The sequence below is a fragment of the Loxodonta africana genome, chromosome 18, assembly GCF_030014295.1.
Source record: "Loxodonta africana isolate mLoxAfr1 chromosome 18, mLoxAfr1.hap2, whole genome shotgun sequence".
Classification (NCBI taxonomy): domain Eukaryota; kingdom Metazoa; phylum Chordata; class Mammalia; order Proboscidea; family Elephantidae; genus Loxodonta; species Loxodonta africana.
In genome coordinates this window covers 82585136-82608764 of record NC_087359.1, presented here as the reverse complement: position 1 = coordinate 82608764, position 23629 = coordinate 82585136, and the positions used below count along the sequence as shown (strand labels likewise).

The 23629-nt window shown below is 42.9% G+C and overlaps 1 protein-coding gene across 23 annotated transcripts in view; it reads left to right on the top strand.

The window, feature by feature from the left end:
- SPECC1 (sperm antigen with calponin homology and coiled-coil domains 1) overlaps window positions 1–23629 on the top strand; it is a 476325-nt gene that overhangs the window by 153590 nt on the left and 299106 nt on the right. For 19 of the 23 annotated variants that reach the window (XR_010318469.1, XR_010318470.1, XM_064271864.1 and 16 more), the window contains one exon: window positions 13421–13556. Coding sequence is in view for 21 of the 23 variants with exons in the window: in XM_064271864.1 (XP_064127934.1) it covers window positions 13421–13556 (136 nt within the window). In the remaining 2 variants the exon portion in view is untranslated. The other 4 variants (XM_064271868.1, XM_064271872.1, XM_064271871.1 and 1 more) reach the window with 4 other exon arrangements.

The window sequence follows — 23629 nt, the reverse complement described above, 5'->3', positions numbered from 1 at the left end:
CATCATGAACTATTGTCATTTAGTGTAAACATATATACTGGTGATCTGAGGGATAGTTTGAGAGGCTGGAGAGCTAGAGTTAGGGACTCTTTTTACTCTTAGAGGGGAGGTGAAAAGACAATTACAGAGTCCCTATAAGAAGTGCCCTGTATTATTGACTATGCAAAGGCATTCAACTGTGTGGATCATACCAAATTATAGATAACATTACAAAGAATGGGAATTCCAGAACACTTAATAGTGCTCATATGAAACCTGTCCATACATCAAGAGGCAGTTGTTTGTACAGAATAAGGGCACACTGTGCGGTTTAAGGAAACCCTGGTGGCATAGTGGTTAAGTGCTACGGCTGCTAACCAAAGGGTCAGCCGTTCGAATCCGCCAAGCGCTCCTTGGAAACTCTATGGGGCAGTTCTACTCTGTCCTATAGGGTTGCTATGAGTTGGAATCGACTCGACGGCACTGGGTTTTTGGGTTTTGTGCAGTTTAAAGTCAGGAAAGTTATGCATCAGGGTTGTATCCTTTAACCATATTCACTCAATGTGTATGCTGCACAAATAATCTGAGAAGCTGGACTATAAGAAGAACGGGGCATCAGGATTGGAGGAAGACTCATTAACAATCTCTGTTATGCAGATGACACAGTTTTGCTTGCTGAAAGTGAAGAGGACTTGAAGCACTTACTGATGAAGATCAAAGACCACAGTCTTCAGTATGGATTACCCCTTAACATAAAGAAAACAAAAACCCTCACAACTGGGCCAATAAGCAAAATCATGATAAATGAGAGAAAAGATTGAAGTTGTCAAGGGTTTCGTTTTACTTGGATCCACAATCAACACCCATGGAAGCAGCAGTCAAGAAATCAAATGACGTATTGTATTGGGCAAATATGCTGCAAAGACCTCCTGAAAGTGTTAAAAAGCTAAGATGCCACCTTGACGACTAAGGTGCACCTAACACAAGCCATGGTGTTTTCAGTTGCCTCATATGCATGCAAAAGCTGGATGATGAATAAGGAAAACTGAATAAGAATTGATGCCTTTGAATTGTTGTGTTGGTGAAGAATATACCGTGGACTGCCAGAAGAATGAACAAATATGTTTTGGAAGAAGTACAGCCAGAATGCTTCTTAGAAATGAGGATGGCGAGACTTCGTCTCATGTACTTTGGACATGTTATCAGCAGGGACCAGTCCCTGGAGAAGGACATCATGCTTGGTAAAGTAGAGGGTGTTAGCTGATTAGGGTCCGTGCCCTGGAGCAGTCGAGCCAATAAGACGTACTCCAAGTCAGAAGAAGTAAGAAAGTCTATTCAGGAGATGCATACATCACCAGGGACCTGACAGCAACACAGGCTGTCTCTATGGAGTCCCAAAGAGCAATTTTACATTAGAGCTTATACGGAATTTTACAAGGGTTGGAAGTGTCTTTGTAGTCACTTGGCCAGAGGTATGGTCAAGAGGAGTTACTCATTACAGGATAGTGACAAAAGATACCTGCCAGACATCTCTTTATTAGGCTAAAGATATACATATCAGATACCTGGGCTCTGATTTTCCTGTGGAGTTTGTCAGTCACAGGTAGAACAAAAAGTTATTTGCATCAGTTTAAAACAAAGAACTAAGTCATTAAAATTAGGTCAAAACAAAGTCCTTAACAGAGGTATGTGAAGGAGGGGACAGGCAGAGAAGGAGAAGAACCTATAAGTACATCATGGCGTTAGTTGTGTCAAGCGCTCAGTCGCCCACTTTGAGAAGCGAAAAAACATCCTGGGGAGTATTAGGGTGACATATCCCCCCCCTTTGAAACTTGGAGGACCACATATAGCTATACCAAGTTTCAACGTATTCTTCTAGATCAGAAAGTTTCAGGTGAAAGGATGGGGCCCTCTGCCTGCAACGAGTTTGAACCATCTGTTAGACAGTTTGACTCAGGACAGAGAATGCCATCCCACATACAGGCATAAACTGGAGACAGCAATAGGCTAACAGGCCTATAACAACCAATCCAATTCCACTAATGAATAAGGTTTTTAGCCAGGTAAAATCTGGCAGCCAAAAGGTCAGCCAGGAAAAATCAAATCCTTCATGAAGCTCATATTTTACATATTTCACCTTCTTTTCAATGAGTTCAGAGTTCTCAGTAAGGTTAAAACAACACAGTCCTTTGAACTCCTGACACCCATGGTTGTGTCATAGAAGCAAGTAGTCTGTAAAACCCAAAACCAAACCCATTGCCTTCAAGTCGATTCCAACTCATACCGACCCTATAGGACAGAGTAGAACTGCCCCATAGAGTTTCCGAGGAGCACCTGGTGGATTTTGAACTGCCGACCTTTTGGCTGGCAGCCGTAGTTCTTAACCACTGTGCCACCAGGGTTTCCTTGTAGTCTATAGTGACCCTATTTTCCAAAACAGCTTCCCCGACTTGTCCTAGTTCCCGGCTAATGGCAGCTATAGGCCGTGATGTGGCATTCAGTGATTTTATACTGTGAGGTGAGCTAGATGTTCTATTTCTTGATAAGCCCCAATCACTAAACCTGGGACTCCAACCAGGATTGTAGCAAGGGAGATAATAGTCAGCTGCACTTATCAGGTGTAGATCATTACAGGTTGTATCGAGGACAAGCTCTCTAGTGACTCTATTGTGGAGGAATCTCTTTTGAGGCAAGGACATAGTCAAACGTCCCTCTGAACAGGGTCTGTTTGTAGCATTAGCAGAGATATAAGAATAAGCAATGGTTCCACATAGTAGAAACCAACTTGAAGGGAGCTTGGTATGATTAATTGCATAAGTCACTCTATTAATGGAACCACAATTCATATGGTTGTTTTTTCCTAAATTGACACAATTTGCTTGACATTCTGAGAACATCACACAACTTGAGGTGTTAGTCACCAAGGAAACCTGAAGAGTATACATCTCTCTGTCTTTGGATCTGGTAACAGGCCCCCAGCTATAAATACCAGAATATTGTAGCTCTTTCTCTGTGTGTTTAAAAATGGTGAAATTTCTCAACACCTCTAGGGCACAAACCCTGATGAGAAAGAACTTGAGGGCCAAGTTAGCATACAACCCCCCATCCAGACAAAAAACAGTAATGCTTAACACACAGACCCAAAATTTTTCCTCTTTTAATGAGGGTGGCGGGGAGGGTTATCAGGGATATCTCAGGGACAAAGATTCCCTGGGCAGAAGTCTCTCTGGTCCCTAATAGTAATCTCACCCAAGCTAGCATTAAAAACATTTTTACTTTTTAACCCTAGATTGTCTAAACTTCAGGCTGTTGGTGGGTTGGGCTTTCCACTCCTTGTCACTGTAGACTGGGCAGGGCTTGACGCAGGAATGATGGATCCACGGTTTGACTCCTGCGAGCTTCACAGCTGTGTGGGTGCTGAGTAGTACAGTGAAGGGTCCAGTCCTCTTAGGCTGTAACGGGAGGCCCTTCCGCTTTTGGGGGAGCACTTGGTCGGCCGGCTGGAAAGAGTGAGCAGCTATTTCCAGATGGAATTTCTGCCTGATCCACATAGCCTGATGCCACTGGGAAAGGATTTTGGTTAGAGAAAGCACATATTTAGACATCATTACATGAGGGGGCTGGGTAGAGGATTGTGGGGAGAGTTGGTTGAGACAATATGGTCTCCCATAAAGTATCTCAAAAGGACTGATTTTAAGTTTTCCTCGGGGTGCAATACAGACTCAGAGGAGGGCCAGGGGCAGAACACCTGTCCAGGGCAGCCTGGTCTCCTGACACAGTTTACTAAGATGACGTTTTATAGTCTGATTCTTTCAACCTTTCTGCTAGACTGGGGTCTCCATGCTGTGTGGCGTTTCCACTTTATTTCTAAAGCGGCTGAAACCTCTTGCACTGCTGCCGATATAAAATGGGTGCCACTGGAAGCCTGGAGCGGGGTGATTTCTTCCGGAAGGGCCTTGGTCACTTCTCCAGCCGCCTTGGCCCGACAGGGAAAGGCTTCCACCCACCCTGAAAAAGAATCCACACACACCAATAAGTATTTCATTTGATGGTTAGTTTTGAACACTTCACAAAAGTCAGTTTTCCATATTTCACCGGGAAAGGGTCCTATTTCTTGAGGGCCAGAAATCTTGGGCCCATAAGTCTATGGATTATTGACAGGGCACAGTAAGCAAGTGTCAACCACATGGTGAATGGCTATAATGAGCTTTTCTCCCGAGACATGTTTTGTTACCAAATCAAACATGGTTTCTTTTCCAAAATATGAAGCCTGATGTAAATGAAAAATCAAATTAAAAACCTGATTGGTAGGGATGAAAATCTTACCATCAGGGGTGTGTTTCCAGCCCTGACTCTCCTGGGTGGCACCCCAGCCCTGGGCTCTCTGTAAATCCTCTTGCCTATATTGGGAAGTTCGTTTGGCGTGGAGTTGGTTAGCAGGAGAGCACAAATTGGGTGGATTCCAGCAGCTACTCTTTTCGCTTCCTGGTCGGCTGCTTTGTTCCTTTTACATGATCCATTTTTGGTGAGTGTGGCAGTGCACTACCGCCGCCTGCTGGGGTTTTAGGACAGCATCCAAAAGTTGCAGCAATTCAGCTCCATACTTAATAATTTTGCCTCCCGCGTTTAAGAGATCCCTTTCTTTCCACAAGGCTCCATGCACCTGCAGCAGTTTAAAAACAAAATTGTAATCCATGCAAATTGTAATTCTCTTACCTTCTGCCAACTCCAAGGCTCTTATCATGGCAACGAGTGCTGGCTGGTGAGGGCTTGCTTTGAATAACAGCTGATAGAGACAATCACATACCCTGCACACTGGACTCCATGTTGCATGAAACTGCTACCATTAGTGAACCAAGTATCATCTGAGTCAAGCAGGGGCTCATCTTGTAAATCAGGTCGACTTGAATAAATACTATCAAGGTCTTCAATACAATTATGAATACTTTCCTCTCAGGGTTCAAGTGGCAACAGGGAGGCTGGGTTTAGCTGAGAACTAACCTGTAAAATCAAATTTGATTCCCCCAAAAGCTGGGTTTGCTATAGTGCTAGCCGACTGGAGGTGAGCCGCAAATATCCTTTTTGTTCCAATACTACAGTCACTGCATTAGGGACAAATGCGATAGTATCATGCCCCAGAGTAAGTTTGTTAGCCTCTTTAATGATAATGCTAGCTGTGGTAACTGCTCGGAGGCAGGCCTGCCAGCTTTATGAGACAGTGTCTAGATTTTTAGAGAAACAGGCAACGGGGTATCTCCAAGGTCCCAACAACTGTGTTAATACACCCAGGGCTGCTACTCTTCTTTCATGTTTATATAATTCAAAGGGTGTTTGATAATCTGGTAGCCCTAGGGGTGGGACTTTCATCAACCAGGACTTTAAATCACAAAAGGCTCCTTGACACTCAGGAGTCCATTTGAAAGGGTCTTTCTCCGCCCCTTGAGTATCCTGATAGAGGAGTTGGGCCAGGGTCCCAAAATTGGGACTCCAGATGCGACAGAAACCCCCGTTCCTAGGAATCCTCTGAGTTGTTTACATGTCTTAGGAGGGGCTAGGTGGCACATGGTTTCTTTCAGGTAGTAAGAGCCTTTGCCCTTGGGAGATGAAGAAACCTAGGTATTTTACCTCTGTGAGGTTACCTGGTGACTTACCCAAAGACACTTGATAGCCCACTTCGGCCAAAAAATTTAAAACAGTTACAGTATTTGTCACAGAGTCCTTTTCAGATTTGCTTCCTATCAGGAGATCGTCCACATATTATAAGACCACTTCTTGGTTGAGGTGGGGGTAACTGCTCTAGATCTTGGGCCAGCGCTGTTCCAGAAATAGTGGGGGAGTTCCTAAACCCTTGGGGAAGCACAGTCCAACAGAGCTGTTTCTTCCCTTTATCCCCTTCACATTGGAAAGCAAAGATCAGCTGGCTCTCGGTGGCCAGCAGGATACAAAAGAAAGCATCTTTTAAACCCAAAACCGTAAAACGAGTACAGGAAGGTGGGAAAGCTGATAGTAAGGTTCGAGACTACGAGGTGTAGAGTTTTCACAACTTTGTTAACAGCCTGCAAATCTTGAACAAAGTGGTACTCATGGATCGATGCCTTCTTCACTGGGAGGACAGGAGTGTTAAATGGGGATTGGCACTCCCGCAGCAGTCCCTGCTCTAGGTGTCCAGTGATCAGCCCCTGCAGCCCCAGGCAAGCCTCGATTCTCAGTGGATATTGTTTAATCCGAGGAGGTGTGACATTGGGTAACAGCTCCACAGTCACAGGGAGGACAGTCTGAGCTCATCGTGGCTGGCCACTGGCCCAAACCCACGGGGCCACGGCATCAACCACTCTTTGAACTGTGGGTAAGATGGTTGCCAGGAATAGCACCGGTTGGGTGAGTGCTAAGAGAGCTGCTTGCACTTTCCAGGCGTTTGCTGGCGACACTGTCAGAGACAAAACTTTTTCATCAAAAGAGATTTCGGCATGCACTTTACTTTGGAAATCCCACCCTAAAAGGGCATTCTGGCATGTATAGAAACTGGTGAGATAGCTTAGTTTCTCCTATTTCACAGTCCATTGGCTGCAAAAATGATCTAGTCACCTCTTTTTCAGTCATCCCAACAACTTGGGTACTGCTGGTCGAGGAAGTCTCTTTAAGCTTCTGGGTAAGTACCGAGAAGGCTGCTCTGGTATCAACCAAAAAGTCTACTGGCTATCCTCCTATTAAGGGATCGGTAGGAGGTAAAGCAAAAGTTGTCTCCCCTGGTCTCCATCATTCAGGGTCCTGCTGCTCTTTCATAATTCCTTGAAAAAGCTTCTCCCACCCTTTCAATCCTGACTGGCCCCTTCCATTCTTTCTTTTGGGGCACTCATTTTTCCAGTGTCCCTCTTCTTTGCAAAATGCACATTGATTTTTCTTTAGTCAGGGTCTTGTTGTTTTCCTCCAGAAAATCCTAGAGCAGCGGCCAGTAGATTGGCCTATTTATTCATGTCCTGGTCTTTTTCTTTCTTTTTCTCAGCCTCTTTTACCTGCTCTCTGTTGGTAAAGACCTTAAATGCAATTTCAACCAATTGAGTTAAAGAGAGGGCCCCTAGTCCTCCTTCTATCTTCTTCAATTTTCTTCGAATATCAGGAGCAGTGTGCCCAATAAACTCATACTGATCAGAGGACCATTCTGGGGCAATTCAGGGTCGATGTTTGTATACTTACAGAATCCTGTCATGAGCCATTCCAGAAAGGCTGATGGGTTTTCTTCTGACCCCTGAATGATCTCCTTGATCTTACTGAAGTTTATCTGTTTAGGTGCTCCATGCTTTAGCCTGTACAGGAGGAACCCTCGGTAAGCTGGATTCTCTGTCTGCCCTCTGCTGAATTCAAGTCCCACCTTGGCTCTTTAGCTGGCACTGCTTCATCTGCTGGTACTCCATCTATAGCCCCTTCCTCATGGTGTTTTTCGTCACCTTTTCTTCTGCTTTTGCTAAAACCATCTGTCTTTCTTCTGCAGTGAGGAGCGCACCTAAAAGAGTCTGACGATCAGCCCACATAGGGTGGTGAGTAGCGAAAATGTGAGAAAAATGTTCAGTCATGGCATGTGGGTCTGACCAATACTCCGGAAAGTTTCGCCTCCAATTGTACAAATCAGAAGCTGGGAACGGATTATGGACCCATGTCTTCTGAGGTGGCCCTTCTGCAACTGGGACTGGCACCTCCCAGGGTGGGTAAAGCCCTCCCAGGGGAACTGGGCTGACTTGTACCCCACTCGTAGTGTGGGGTGGGGAGACCATATTTGTCTGACCTCCTCCACCCCCCTTTAACGCCTTCCCATCCACATCTTCTGATGCCACTGGGGAGGGGTCACAAATGGGTGTTGAGGGGTTTTTTTGGTGGGGGGGATAAGAAGAACATCCTCTGGCTCTTCATCTCCTACCCCGTCATCATCGTTCGCCTGCACAAGAGGGGCTAAACCAGAGGCTTTATCCTTTTTTTCATGCCATAATGTCGTAAAGCATTCTACATACAGCTTTTCATCCCACTTATTAGTTCAAGTACAGAACAGATCAAGCTTCATGGTAGTACCAAAATCTCTAGAACCATTTACAGGCGACCTGATCCCATCAGGGAGCTGGTATTGAGGCCACACCAGATAACATACATTTTTAAGAAGTCTCTTAGTTAGCAGATCCCCCCCTCCTCCCCCAAAATAAGTCCAGTTAGAAGGAATAAGGTATAATGGACTCTCGGCCGGAATCTTACTTCCCTGGGTACCCATTTGCAACAGGGAACCTCACCACTGTCTCATCCAACCTCCTCCGTTCTTGGAGGGAGTCTATGAGAACCGATATCCCTGAGGCTTTTACAGAGGATCAACCACCTGTTACCTGCCTTGGCCAACAGAAACTTTCACCTTCCATCTGGAGCTCGCTGCTCCAGGCCACCGCAGGTTGAGAGACCTCCACGGTTTGAGGAGGGGTGCACATTCTCTCTTCCCAGGTCCTTCCCAGGGGCTTGGTCCTTAGGGAGACGGAACCAGGGCCTGAGTAATTTGAGCCCCATGTTGGGTGCCAAAAATTTGTTACCCAATTAGGGTCCATGCCCTGGAGCAGTCAAGCTAATAAAACATACTCCAAGTCAGAAAGAGTGAGAAAGTTTATTCAGGAGGTGTATACATCACTGGGAGCAACACAGGCTGTCTCTGTGGAGTCCCAAAGAGCAAGTTTATTTTAAAGCTTATATTAGAAGTGTCTTTGTAGTCACTTGGCCAGAGGTATGGTCAAGAGGAGTTATTCATTACAGGATAGTGACAAAAGATACCTGCCAGACATCTCTTCATTAGGCTAAAGATATACATATAAGATACCTGGGCTCTAATTTGGGGGTTGTCAGTCACAGGTAGAACAAAAGGTTATTTGCATCAGTTTAAAACAAAAAACAGTCATAACATTAGGTCAAAACAAAGTCAGTAACATTAGGTCAAAACAAAATCCTTAACGGAGGTATGTGAAGGAGAGGGTAGGCAGAGAAAGGAGAAGAACCCGTGTGTACTTCATGACGTTAGTTATGTCAAGCTCTCAGTGGCCCACTTTGAAAAAGGAAAAAAACATGCTGAGAAGTATTGGGGTCACAAGGGTCAACAAAAAAGACAAAGACCCTTAAGGAGATGGATCGACACAGTGGCTGCAACAACGGGCTGAAGCATAGCAAGGATTTGAGGATGGCACAGGACCAGGCAGTGTTTCATTCTGTTGTGCATGGGGTCCCTATGAGTCCGAACTGACTGGATGGCACCTAACAGCAGCAATTGCATGGGGCAAATCTGCTCAAAAGATCTCTTTAAAATCTTGAAAAGCAAAGGTGTCACTCTGAGTACCAAGGTGCACTTGACCCAAACATTGGTGTTTTCAATAGTACCAGTCTTCTGGTACTGTTTCCCTTCAGCAATATTCTTTAAGGAAGATTTACAATGGCTGAAAGAATTTTGTTTGCAGTTTTTCTTGTTACCCTGAATGTAATTTGTCTGGACCAGGAGATGAGAGTTCATTTAGGAGTTAGACTTCAGTAAAAAACCAGTTGCCATCTAATAGAACCCCACTCATGGTGACCCTATGTAGAACTGTGCTCCATAGGTTTTCCAATGGCTTATTTTTTAGAAGCAAATCACCAGCCTTTTTTTCTGAGGCTCCTCTAGTGGACTCAAACCTCCAATCTTTGCATTAGCAGCCAAGGAAAGTTAGCTGTTTGCACCACTCAGGGACTCCTAGACTTCAGTACATCTCCACAAATGCTGGTTCTACACTTTTCTTGACAAGGACGAAAGCAAAAGTGGAGTGGAGGGGTTCTGCTTTCGTTCTGTCATCCATCAACAGTGTTCTTCTGGCCTCTAAGTAGTCTACTTCTTTCTTCCCTTTTTTTTTAATGTTACCATTTTTTTCTTTATTGTGCTTTAGGTGAAAGATTAGAGCTCGTGTTAATTTCTCATTAAAAAATTCATATACTGTCATGGATTGAATTATGTTCCTCCAAAATTATGTGTCAGCTTGGTTAGGCCATGATTCCCAGTAGTGTGTGGTTGTCCTCCATTTTGTGATTGTAATTTTATGTTGAAAGGATTAGGGTGGAATCATAACACCACCCTTACCCAGGCCACCTCCCTGATCCAAGGTAAAAGAAGTTTTCCTGGGGTATGGCCTGCACTTTTTTATCTCTCAAGAGATAAAAGGAAAGGGAAGCAAGCAGAGTTGGGGACCTCATACCACCAAGAAAGCAGCACCAGGAGCCGAGCACATCCTCTGGACACGGGGTCCCTGCGCCTTAGAAGCTCCTTGACCAGGGGAAGATTGAGGACAAGGACCTTCCTCCAGAGCCGACAGAGAGAGAAAGCCTTCCCCTGGAGCCAGTACCCTGAACTTGGACTTATAACCTACTAGACTGTGAGAAAATAAATTTATCTTTGTTAAAGCCATCCACTTGTGGTATTTCTGTTATGGCAGCACTGGATAACCAAGACATACACATATCGTTTTGTGACATTGGTTGCAATCCCTACAATGTGACACCATGCTCCCCCTTACCACCATGGGTTCCCTGTGTCTATTCATCCAGTTCCTGTCCTTACCTGCCTTCTCATCCTGCTTTTGGACAGGAGCTACCCATGTGGTCTCGTATATTTGATTGAACTAAGAAGCACATTGCTCATGTGAGATATATTTTGTTTTATAGATCTATCTAATCTTTGTCTGAAAAGTGGGCTTCAGAAATAGTTTCGGTTCTGGGTCAGCAGAGTGTACAGGGGCCATAGTTCTGGGGGTTGCTCAAGTCTCTGTTAGACCAGGAAATCTGGTCTTTTTACATAAATTTGAATTCTGTTCTTCTATATTTTTCTCGTCCTCTGTCAGGGCGGTCATTGGTGGTAGCTGTGCACCATCTAGTTCTTCTGGTCTCAGGCTGGTGGAGTCTTTGGTTCAAGTGGTTCTTTGGTCCTTTGGATTAATATTTTCCTTGTGTCTTTGGTTTTTTCTTCATTTCCTTTGCTCCAGGTGGAATGGGACCAAGAGATGTATCTTAGATGGTCACTCAAAGGCTTTTAAGACCCCAGATGCTGCTCACCAAAGAGCGATGTAGAACGTTGTCTTTATAAACTTTGTTATGCCAATTGATCTAGATGTCCCCTGAGATTATGGTCCCCAGGCCCTAGCCCCAGCTACTCAGTCCCTCAAAGTGTTTGGACGTGTCTAGGAAACTCCTGTGTTTTTGCTTTGGTCCAGTTGTGCTGACTTTCCCTGTATTGTGTGTTGTCCTTCCCTTCACTGAAGATGATCCTTCTCTACTATCTAGTCAGTGAGTTCCCCTCTCCCTCCCTCCCCACCCTCATAACCATCAAAGAATGTTTTCTTCTGCATTTAAACCTCTTCTTGAGTTCTTATAATATAATATTTGTCCTTTAGCAACTGACTAATTTCACTCAGCATAATGCCCTCCAGATTCATCCATGTTGTGAGATGTTTCACAGATTCCTCATTGTTCTTTATGGTTGCATAGTATTCCATTGTGTGAATATACCATAATTTATCTGTTCATCTGTTGATGGGCATTTAGATTGTTTCCATCTTTTTGCTGTTGTGAATAGTGCTGCGGTAAACATGGGTGTGCATATGTCTATTTACGTGATGGCTCTTATTTCTTTAGGTTATATTCCTAGTGTTACTGGAAGTAAGGTTCTTGCCTCTCACTGGTCAAGAATGAGCAGGTAAGGCACAGAGAGTTTTCCACACAAGCAAAGCTTTATTGAAGAGGCTTGCAAGCAGAGATGAGGAGGCTCTAAGCAGTGCTCAACTCCGTCTCACAGAACAAAGGACTTGCATGGGCTTTTAAAAATTCTCGAGCAGGGGAAAAAGATTCATATTTATTCAGAGGCATAGGCGGGGTTTTCCGGCAAGTACCCCATTTTGGGTGGGGATAGGTTAACTAAGGTGTGTGCGCATTAGCTTTCTAAGATGGCTCCTGTCCCAGAAGCCTCTGGGACTCATAGCAGGACTTATTATGGGGTGTTGCACATGCTCAGTCTCTTGCTCCCCAAGTTCCATTCCCCAGCTGTGACCGCAGCCCCTCACTGCCCCTTACTGTGGTGGAAGGCCACACAGTGGTCACAGGTAGATGTTCTGTGCAAGTCCCTGGGGCTGATTTCATCTGGCTGCTTCTGAAACACCACTTTAAAGAAGTTTGTGGGCTGTTTTCTGATACCCTGCCCCATTGTTCTGGGGAATGGCTTTGTTTCTGTACCCTGGCCCATTTTCTGTTACTTTGCAGATTTGGAGGCCCCCTCTGTTCCCTGTCTTACTAGGAGTGAGATTGCTGGGTTATACAGTATTTCTATCTTTACCTTTTTAAGGAAGCGCTGTATCGTTTTCCAAAGTGATTGTACCATTTTACATTCTCACCCTCAGTGCATAAGAGTTCCAGTCTCCCCACAACCTCTCCAACATTTTATCTGCTTCTTTCTTACCTTTGAATGCTTTACCTACATGAGATAATATACAGAGAACACGGTGTTGGACACGTGGTAGATACTTAGATTAAGTTTTTTTTCTCTTTCCTCTTCTCCCACCAGACATGTATTTTATCTTGTTTTTTGTTGTCCTTGGATTTTTGTGCATTGACATAGCTTGCCTTTGTTTATCTCACAATTATTTTGTTATCAGCTTTTTTTTTTCCACCAGGAAAGCAGATGGTTTTACTCATTATTTGAAGTGTGGTGTGATGGGTGATGTTCATCCATAATCTTATACTATTCTTTGAAACAGTAATGAAGATCAGATTCTGACGTGTAAGTAATGCTAACAGATTCATCTAGCTAGCCTAGAAAGCCTAGGAAGAAAGGCCTGGTGTTCTGCTTCCAAAAACTCAGCCATTGAAAACCCTATGAATCACAGTACTACTCTGACACACATGGGATCACCATAAGTAAGAGTTTACCCAACAGCAACTGGCTTATAATGCTACTCAAAGTGCTATTACTTTATCTTAACTGCTGGGTACACGTTGTTATTGTTAGCTGCCTCCAAGTCAGCCCCCAGCTCATGGTGAATCCACGTACACCAGAATGAAAAGCTTGTGCATCAGACCATTTTGATACATCAGGTTTTCATTGACTGATTTTCAGAAGTATATCACCAGGCCTTTCTTCCTAGTGTCTTAGTCTGACAGTTCTACTGAAAACTATTGAGCATTATAGCAACATGCAAGTCTCCACCGACAGATGGGTGCTGGCTGTGCATAAGATTCATTGGCTGGAATCAAACGCAGGTGTCTTGCATGGAAGGTGAGAATCCTATCATGGAACCACCAATGCCTTGCGCTGGGCACATAGTTCTGCTTCAGTGCTTCGTGGATTTATGGTACTCTTTTTTTACTGAAAGCATTTGTCTTCATCCTCTTTCTTTCCCTCCTACCTCTCTCTTAGCTCAAGAGGGCCAGTAGTGAGGACACGCTCAACAAATCAGGAAACACCACCATGTCCGGAGTTGTTCGACTGAAAAAGACCATGACAACCGGAGCCATTGCTGAGCTGGCTGAGAGTCGCTTGAGGAATAATCCAGGTAGGAGGGGCTCAGCAGTCCCTTTACTTCAAGTGATTCATTCACCTATTCCCCATCAGATATTTACTGGGTACCTACTCTGCCAGGATCTGTGTCAGGCAGACAGCGTCCCTGCCCACAGTGAGCTTCCATCTAGTGGGGAGACGGATGGTAAACAAAAAGGTGATGGTGAGGGTCATGGTTCTCTCTGTCTAATTGTCCATCTGTTACCATGTATGCATGTGAAATCCTGTTGAGATCCAGGCAAGGTGTGGTATGTGCTCTGGCATCCTCTGGGTGAGAAGTGCGGTAGATGAATGCGCGAACCTTGTGGGTCCCTGACAGAGGTGGGTGCACACTCTTTGCCCTGAATTTTGTGGAAACTGGGAAGGCTTCCCCTATCCTAGCAGCAGTGACCGAGTGAAGGCCACTTAGAGTTGCTTCAAGGGCACTGGTAGCTGGAGCCCGTGAACTTTCTCAGTCTTACTAGTTTTTTGAGAATGAGCAAAGATTTGTTCTAGCCATTATATTTGAGTTCAGAGCTTGGGAAACATAAAATGTCAAAGAATTTATTCAAGTTTCTTTTTGAGTTCATAGATAAGAAAACTAAGCTTTCCCTGGTGTAACTCTTATAATGAAGCTGTCAGTGTATTGCTAAATTGTCTAGGATGGGAAAATAGCCCAAATGTATCATTATTAATTCATAGTGGATGTTGAGGTGTAGTATACTTACGATTTTCTATTCTTTATATAAAACATCATGTTCCAGACTAGCTTTCCAAAAGTATATTTTAACTTTTTCCGTTTTCAAAAAATTGAAACTGTGAAGATTATATGTGGCTTTAAAAAATATATATTATTGTGTTTTTAGTGAAAGTTTGTACAGCAAATTGGGTTCCCATTTAACAATTTCTATACATATTGTTCAGTGACATTGATTAGATTTTTCAAAATATATCAGCATTTTCATTATTTCCATTCTGATCTGTTTCTGTTAGTCTAGCTTCCTGCCCCCCTCCTTACCTTCTCATCCTTGGTCTAGGGTAAATGTTTACCATTTGGTTTCATTTAGATGATTATTTAGAGAAACACAGTACTCACAGGTGATATTATTTAGTTTATGGGTCAACCTGTCATTTGGCTGGAAGGTGACCTCTGGGAGTGGTTTGAGTACCAAGTTTAAAGGGTATCCTAAGGTAATAGTCTTGGGAGTTCATCTGTTCTCGACCAGTCCAGTAAATCTGGCCTTTTTTTTTTCCTTCAGGAATTTGAGTTTTGTTCTACATTTTTCTTCCATTCTGTCCAGGACCATCTGGTGAGTCCTTGATCAGAATGGTCTGTAGTGGTAGCTGGGCACCATCTAGTTCTTCTGGTCTCAAAGTAGGTGAGGCCATCGTTTGTGTAGACTGTTAGTTCTGTAGACTAGTTTCTTCTTTGAGTTTTTGGTTTCCTTCCTTCTCTTTTGTTCCAGATGAGTAGAGACCATAATTGTATCTTAGATGGGCACTCACAACTTTTAAGATCCTAGACACTACTCACCAAACTAGGACGTAGAACATTGTCTTCATAGGCTATATTGTGCCAGTTGACCGAGTTGTATGGCCTTTTTTAAGGTAGAGGGGGAAAGTCTTTGTGTTTCCATAGAATGGTTTTACTGTTTTAAAGACTGATTTTATACTAAATGCACACATACTATTTGGTTTATAAAATATAAAGAATGAAAATACAAATTATTTTTATCAAGGCAGTTTACCACTGATTCCAAAAGTTGACAAAGCATTTAGTAATAACAGACCAATCTCATTCTTAAATATTAATGCAAAAATGCTAGATCAAAATATTAGCAAAAAAAATCCAGCAATAAATTAAAGAATAATGTATGTCTTTACTAAGTAGATTTATGCCAGTAAGGCAAGAATTGTTTAATATTAGGAGATCCAGTAATTTAATCTACCATACAATATTAATAAGTCAAAGAAGTAAAATGATGTGGTCATTATCTTAGTTATCTAGTGCTGCTATAACAGAAATACCACAAGTGGATGGCTTTAACAAAGAAAAATTTATTTCCTCACAGCAAAGTAGGCTAAAAGTCCAAATTCAGGGTGTCAGCTCCAGGGGAAGGCTTTCTCTCTGTTGGCTCTGGAGGAAGATTCCTTGTCATCAATCCTCCCTTGGTTGAGCAGCTTCGCAGGCACAGGGACCCCAGGTCCAAAGGACACGCTCTGCTCCTTGTGCTGCTTTCTTGGTGGTATGAGGTCCCCAACTCTCTGCTTCCTTCACTTTCCTTTTATCTCTTAAGGTGGTGCAGGCCACACCCCAGGGAAACTCCCTTTACATTGGCTCAGGAACATGACCTGAGTAAGGTGGTGTTACAATCCCACCCTAATCCTCTTAACGTAAAATTTCAATCACAAAATGGAGGACAACCACACAATACTGGGAATCAGTGGCCTAACCAAGCTGACATATTTTTGAGGGGATACAGTTCAATCCATGACATTCCACCCTTTGGCCCCCAAAAAATCACATCCTTGCAACATGTAAAACATATTCATCCCATCATATCATAGCAAAAGTCAAGTCCAAGTCCAAAATCCAAATATTCCTCTTCATCTGTGAAATCCGGAATATAAGTTATCTGCTTCGAAAAGTACAATGGCAGAAGAGGCACAAGCTAGACATTTCCATTACAAATGGAAGAAAGTGGAGGAAAAGAAGGGATATCAGGCACCAACCAAGTCAGCAGAACACATTACATTAGCCCTCAAAGCTTTGAAAATAATCCTGTGTTCACTGAGGCAATTTACACAATGACCCTACCCTCCAGACTCTAGGAACTGGCCATAGTCTCCGGATTCTGAGTGGAGGCCCCTCTGGCCCTCGGCTTCAGCTCCGCTTTCCAGGCCCACTAGGACAACAACTCTGCTCCCTCGGCTTTAGGTGCACCATTCTCCTTGTCCATATGAGTGGCAGCCCCACCCTTAGAAACACCAGAGGCCATGGTCCACCCTTTGAAACCCCTGAGGTCATGTCCATACCTTTTGAGACTGAGTCAGCTCAGCTCCTTGTGTTTCTTGTCTCCTTACCTTCTGTTTCCTGGTTTCTTGGCCTCTTGGCTCTCGGGCCTCATGCCCACATCTGCCCTGTTGAGGCAGGTGTTCCAAAGCTCAATAGCTCCACCGATAAACGCCCGGAGGTGCCCCACTGCACCAGGAAGCCTCCTGCACACAGGCACTCAGCTCTCTGGCTCCGTGGGTTGGCAAGCCTAGCTCCACTGATAAGTGCCCAGAGGCACCCCACTCTACCAGGAAGCCTCTTGCACACAGGCACTCAGCTCTCTCGCTCCATGGGTCAGCTCCAGTGCTGTCTGGTGCTGGTCTCCTTGTTCTGCTGCTTCTAGTTCTCTGCTGTTGCCGCCTCTCTGCTGCTGCAGGTTCTCTGCTGCACTGGTCCTCTGCTGCTGTCCCAACTCTATCCAGTCACAGTTTCAAAACCACTTCCACGTTTTAGGTATCTGTTACAGCAGCACCCCACTCCCAGTACCAAATTCTGTCTTACTTATCTAGGGCTGCTATAACAGAGGTGCCACAAGTAGATGGCTTTGACAAAGAAAAATTTATTTCCTCACAGTAAAGTAGGCTAAAAGTCCAAATTCAGGGTGTCAGCTCCAGGGGAAGGCTTTCTCTCTGTTGGCTCTGGAGGAAGATTCCTTGTCATCAATCCTCCCCTGGTTGAGAAGCTTCTCAGGCACAGGGACCCCAGGTCCAAAGCATGCACTCTGCTCCTGGTGCTGCTTTCTTGGTGGTATGAGGTCCCGTCCCGCTCTCTGCTAGCTTCTCTTTCCTTTTATCTCTTAAGAGATAAAAGGTGGTGCAGGCCATACCCTGGGGTAACTCCCTTTACATTAGATCAGGGACGTGACCTGAGTAAGGGTGGTGTTACAATCCCACCCTAATCCTCTTGATATAAAATTACAGTCACAAAATGGAGGACAACCACACAATACTGGGAATCATGGCCTAACCAATTTGAGACACACATTTTTGGGGGGACACAATTCAATCCATGACAGTCATCTGAATAGCTATGGAAAAAGCATTTGACAAAATCAGTAACTTATTTAAAAACAAACTCTTAGTAGACTATAAGCATATAGGTACTTATTTGATGATATAAAATACATGTATCTCAAACCAAAAGCCAGCTTAATGGTAAAATCCCAGAAGCATTCCTATTAAAATCAAGAATGATGCATGGTTACCTACTGTCACCACTGTCATGTAAATTTTTCTGCAGGCATTAACCAAGTCAGTGAGATGTATGGATATTAGAAATGAGGATGCAAAATGATGATGCAGATAATTACACTGTATGCTTAGAATTTCCTGAAATTGTATCGTTAGAAGAAACTTACGATGTCCTAAAGATCTGTTAGATATAATAAGAGTTCAGTGTGTAGCTGGTTGTAGAACATAACATACAAATAGCTTCCTTATCAGTAATTAGTTTGAAAAGACAATGTAAGAAAAGGTCCTATTTATACAGAAACAAAAACAAAATTGGAAATAAACATAACAGTAAATAGGAAAATGTTTAAGATATCAAGAGATGTACAAATGTTTAAGAGTAAAATCTTAAAACTCTATTGAATGACATAAAAGAAGACATAGGTAAATGTACCTGGTTCTTGAGTAGGACGATTAGATATAATAAATATAAATACTCTATAAAGATGTCTGAATTACTCTATGAATTTGTTTTCATCCCAAGTGAAGTATAGTGGGTACTCAGGAGTGGAACCATAGTTGGCAAGTCTGAAGACATTTCTGATTGTCACAAGTGCTGGAGTGGGGCAAGTGCTCCTGGCATCCAGAGGGCAGAGACCAGGAGTGTTGCTGGACATCCTACAATGCCCAGGACAGCCCCGACCATGAAGATTTATCTTGTTCAAAATGTCAGTAGTGCCACTGTTGAGAATCCCTGATTGAGAAGAATAAATATTTTATAATAACCAGGAAAATTCTGAAAAACCGTAATTAGGGACTACTGGCTTTAAGCTTCTTGGAACTGGAGAAGAAAAAGGCAGCTCAGCGGAACAGTGGAGAAAGTCCAGAATACACAGGGGTGTAGTACAGGTAGGGTAAGGAGGCATTTTATATCAAGATGGATAATGATTTGCTCAACGATAACTGATTAGCTCTGTGGGAAAAAATAAAGCTGGATCCATATCTCATTTTTTAATCAGAATAAATTCAAAGCAGATTAAATATTTAAATATGAAACCATAAAATTACTAAGAGAAACCACTGGAAAATTAATTTGTAGTCTTGGCCTTGAAAAAGTCTTTCTGAGTAGGACAGAACACAGAAGCCATAAAGGAGAAGATGTAAAATGTTATTACACAAAAATAAAAATATGACTTTTCAAAAAGAGAATTTTTTTTACAATACATATAACAAAGGGCTTATTTACACAGAGAGTCTACAAATCAATAAGAAAAAGAAAAAGCATGCAATATAAGAACGGGTAGTTCAATAAAGAAGAAATACACATAATCAATAGAAAATGCTTGGTCTTACTCATAATTAAAGACATGCAAATCAAAACCATAGTTAGATACACTGTTTCTCCTAAGAGGTTAGCAAAAATTAAAAATGTTGATAATTTCTGGTGTTAAGGGTACCAGGAGATGACACACCACAGATGGTGGGTTGGATACTACTACACAGGACAGTTTGCTGATATGTAATTTAAATGTGTACAACCTTTGACCAAGTGTTGCCACTGCTCGTATTTAACATTACAGAGATACTTGAAAAGGGAGCCAATATATATGGACGAAATACTTAATTACAGCCTTATTCATAATAGTAACACCCTGGAAAAAACCTAAATTCATATCAGTACAGGACTCGTTGAATTATGAGATTTTGGCACAAGAAAATAGTATCCAGGCATGAAAATGGACACAGTAGGCTTGAAAGATCTCCAAAATGCATTACTCAGTGGAGAAAAACATGATGTATACAGTATGATTTCATTTGTTTTAATTTTTAAAAACTCATGTTCATTTTTTTTTAATTATAACTTTTTTTTCTGGAAGGATGTAAGCATGGTTATCTTTGAGGAGAGTTACCAAAATTGAAAGGTTGTGGGGAAGGAAATTTCATTTTTATTCTTTCTGTACTGTTTGAAATTTTTAACATGTGCATATATTTCTTTAAAAACTTAAAACGGTAAATACAAATCATAATCTAAACTTTTTTTAACCAAATCCTTCCTCTTCTACTTGCTTTTTGTAGTGTTTCTTAAACAATTGTTGGTGAATTCTTTGCTCGCTTGCTCACAGCATGTGCTCCCTTTGATTAATATTCTAGTGAGAAGACCTTAGTGCAGTATTGGCTCCTAATATGGGCAAATCTCTGTACCCCATAGGGCATTAACCTCCTTATTAGTCAAAAGAAAGACATAACCACACATCTACTACACAACAATGTTGTTGGGACAAAGATCTGTGAAGCTTTTGCAAATGGCAATGTGCTATTGGGATGTTTGTTGTTGTTGGGTGCTATCAAGTCAGTTCCGACTCATAGCAACCCCGCGTTCAACAGAACGAAACATTGCCCAGTCCTGCGCCATCTTCACAATCCCTGCTGTGCTTGAGCACATTGTTGCAGCCACTGTGTCAGTCTATCTCATTGAAGGTTTTCCTGTTTTTCACTGAACCACTACTTTACCAAGCATGATATTCTTCTCCAGGGACTGGTCCCTCCTAATAACACGCCCAAAGTATGTGAGACAAAATCTCACCATCCTTGTTTCTAAGGAGCATCCTGGCTGTACTTCTTCCAAGACAGATCTGTTCGTTCTCCTGGCAGTCTATGGTATATTCAGTATTTTTCGCCAACATCATAATTCAAAGGCCTCAATTCTTCTTTGGTCTTCCCTATTCATTGTCCAGCTTTCACATGCATATGAGGCAATTGAAAACACCATGGCTTGGGTTAGGTGTACCTTAGTCCCCAAAGTAACATCTTTGCTTTTTAACACTTCAAAGAGGTCTTTTGCAGCAGATTTACCCAATGGAATGTGTTGTTTGATTTCTCGACGGCTGTTTCCAATGGGCGTTGATTGTGGATCCAAGTAAAATGAAATCCTTGACAACTTCGTTCTTTTCTCCATTTATCATGATGTAGCTTATTGGTCAGTTATGAGGATTTTTCTTTTCTTTATGTTGAGGTGTAATTCATACTGAAGGCTGTAGTCTTTGGTCTTCACCAGTAAGTGCTTCAAGTCCTCTTCACTTTCAGCAAGGAAGGTTGTGTCATCTGCATAACACAGGTTGTTAATGAGTCTTCCTCCAATCCTGATGCCCCGTTCTTCTTCATATAGTCCGGCTTCTCGGATTATTTGCTCAGCATACAGATTGAATAGGTATGGTGAAAGGATACAACCCTGGCCACACCTTTCCATATAACGTGATGTTGGAATGTAAGATGCAGTTATTATTTCCACAGTTATTGTTAAAATTCAGTTTGCCAACTCCCTTATTTTAATGAAATTATGTTCCTTTACTTCATATAATTGAATCAGAAAATGATATTTTGTCTCTGGAGCTTTTATTTTTAAAATGTAGGTAATCCTCAACATTTTTGTATTCAGCTTTTGGGTAGCTTCTTCTTTTTTTTTTTTGTACATTTCTGTGCTGTCCCCCACTGCCTCATGAATGATGTGCACAGGGTTGTCCGTCACCTGACCAGCAGCCGTTGGAGCAGCGCTTCTCCTGTGGAGACTTTCCTGTCTTTGCAGTTGTGCAGCAGGGTGTGGGCAGTTATTGCAGTATGTGATTGCATTTTGCCTGAATTTTCCATGCTTGAAAAATGGGAAAAATGAAAGTGCTGAGACTAGCAATATCTGCAGGTGTTTAAATCTCAATATAGTTGAGACAAAGACAGAAGGTGTTTAGTGTATGAAAATGGCATCCTCCACTGAATGCTCACTGGACTTACGGCAGTTCTCTATAGATTCCTCTGTGAGGAAAGAGATTTAAAATCAAAGAAAATAAGGAAATTACTGGCATTGTGTTGTTGCTTTCCTCTAATAGGAAAGGTGTAATTGTAAATTACATATACACTCTAAGGGGACAGAATTATTTTTATGGTCCTTAAGTCTTAGTTTTTGTACTTTTGACTTTGGAACTTTTTCTGTGCTACGTGCCAGCTGCTGTCTAGTAGATTGTGACTCCTGGCAAGCCTGTGTGTGTCAGAGTAGGACAATGCTCAGTGGGGTCTTTAGTGGCTGATTTTTCAGAAGTAGATTGCCAGGCCTTTCTTCCGAGGTGCCTCTGGGTGAATTCAAACCTCCAACCTTTCAGTTAGCAGTCGAGCACATTAACTGTTTGCACCCCCAAGGGACTCCCTATAATACAAGTATGGCGTTATCTGTATTTTCTTTCAATTGTATTAATTTTGAACTTGGTTTTATTATGAAATTATAGTATTCTGATTTTGAACTCCAGATGGATGGATGGATGGACGGACGGACAGATGGACGGGCAGGCGGGCGGATGGATGGTTGGATGGATGGATGGGTGGATGGGTGCGTGGGTGGGTGGGTAGGTGGATGGGTGGGTGAGGTGTGGGTGGGTAGGTATGTAGGTAGCTGCAGTCAAGTCAAATCTGACTCATGGTGACCTCACGTACAACAGAACAAAATTTTGCCCAGTCCTGCGTCATCATCACAATTGCTGGCATGTTCAAGTCCATCACTGTGGCTGTTGTGCCAACCTATCTCACCGAGGGTCTCACCCTTGCTCGCTCTCTACTGCATCAAATATGATGTCCTCCTCCAGCGAATGATCCCTCCTAATGGGATGTCCAAAGCGAGCAAGTTGGACAGTGTTCTGTTGTGATCTCTAAAGTTTTCATTGGCTAATTTTCAGAAGTAGATTGCTAGGCCTTCCTTTCTAGTCTTAGTATGGAAGTTCTGCTGAGACCTGTTCACCACGGGCGACCCTGCTGATATTTGAAATACTGATGGCCTAGCTTCCAGCAGCATAGCAACCTGGAAGCTGCTACAGTTCGTTGCACTAACAGATGGGTGGTGGGAACTCAGGATAGTTAAGCCTGTAATCAGCCTGTATTGTACCCTTTCCTGGGAATCGATATGACCTTTGGGAGAATCCCTTAAACCTAGCTTTGTGGGTTGAATTGTGTCCCCCAAAAGCATATGTTGAAGTCCTAACCCCTGGTACCTGTATCTTTATTTGGAAATAGGGTTTTTGTAGATGTAATCAAGTTAACATTAGGTCATACTGGAGTAGGATATGCCTTAAATCGACGTGACTGTTGTCCTTATGAGAAAAGGAAAAGAGATGCAGACCCAGAGGGAATACAGGCACGTGAAGACAGAGGCAGGATTTGGAGTGATGCTGCCACAAGCCAGGAACACCTGGGCCCACCAGAAGCTGGAAGAGGCAAAGAAGGACCCTCCCTAGAGGCTTCAGAGCGAGTCATGGCCCAGCTCACACCTTGATTTTGGGCTTCTTGCCTCCAGAACCGTGAGAGAATGAAATCCTGTTGTTTTAAACCACTCAGTTTGTGGTATGTTGTTATGGCAGCCCTGGGAAACTGATACCCCTAGAACCAGGAGAAATGCTCATTCTTTTGTTAATAATAACTATACTGTTATCTCCCATTTGGATATAGTATTAACTTGCCCTCTCATTAAAGTAGCATTGGAACTGCTTCAATTGGAAAGCACGAACTTTCTGAAAGTGTTTTAGTTCTTTCCAAGACTCTTTCTAGTTCTGGTATCCAGGCCCTGGGCTGTTGCTTGGGGCTCTTCCAAAGTTTGCTCAAAAATAACAAAAACCCAACGGCAGCAAAAGTAAGGCGAGGGGTAGCTGCTGTCATTTATTGAGCCCCTCTTACGTGCCAGCCCCTTGTTTAACTCCAGCAGCAACCTTTACAAGTACATGGCTTCAGAGACGCCGGATGTTTGGTTTTGTATCTCCCACTCTTACTCCAGGGTTCCACACTCCTTCTAACTGATTTTTGTTCATTGATGTTATTAACATATCTTCTGAAAAT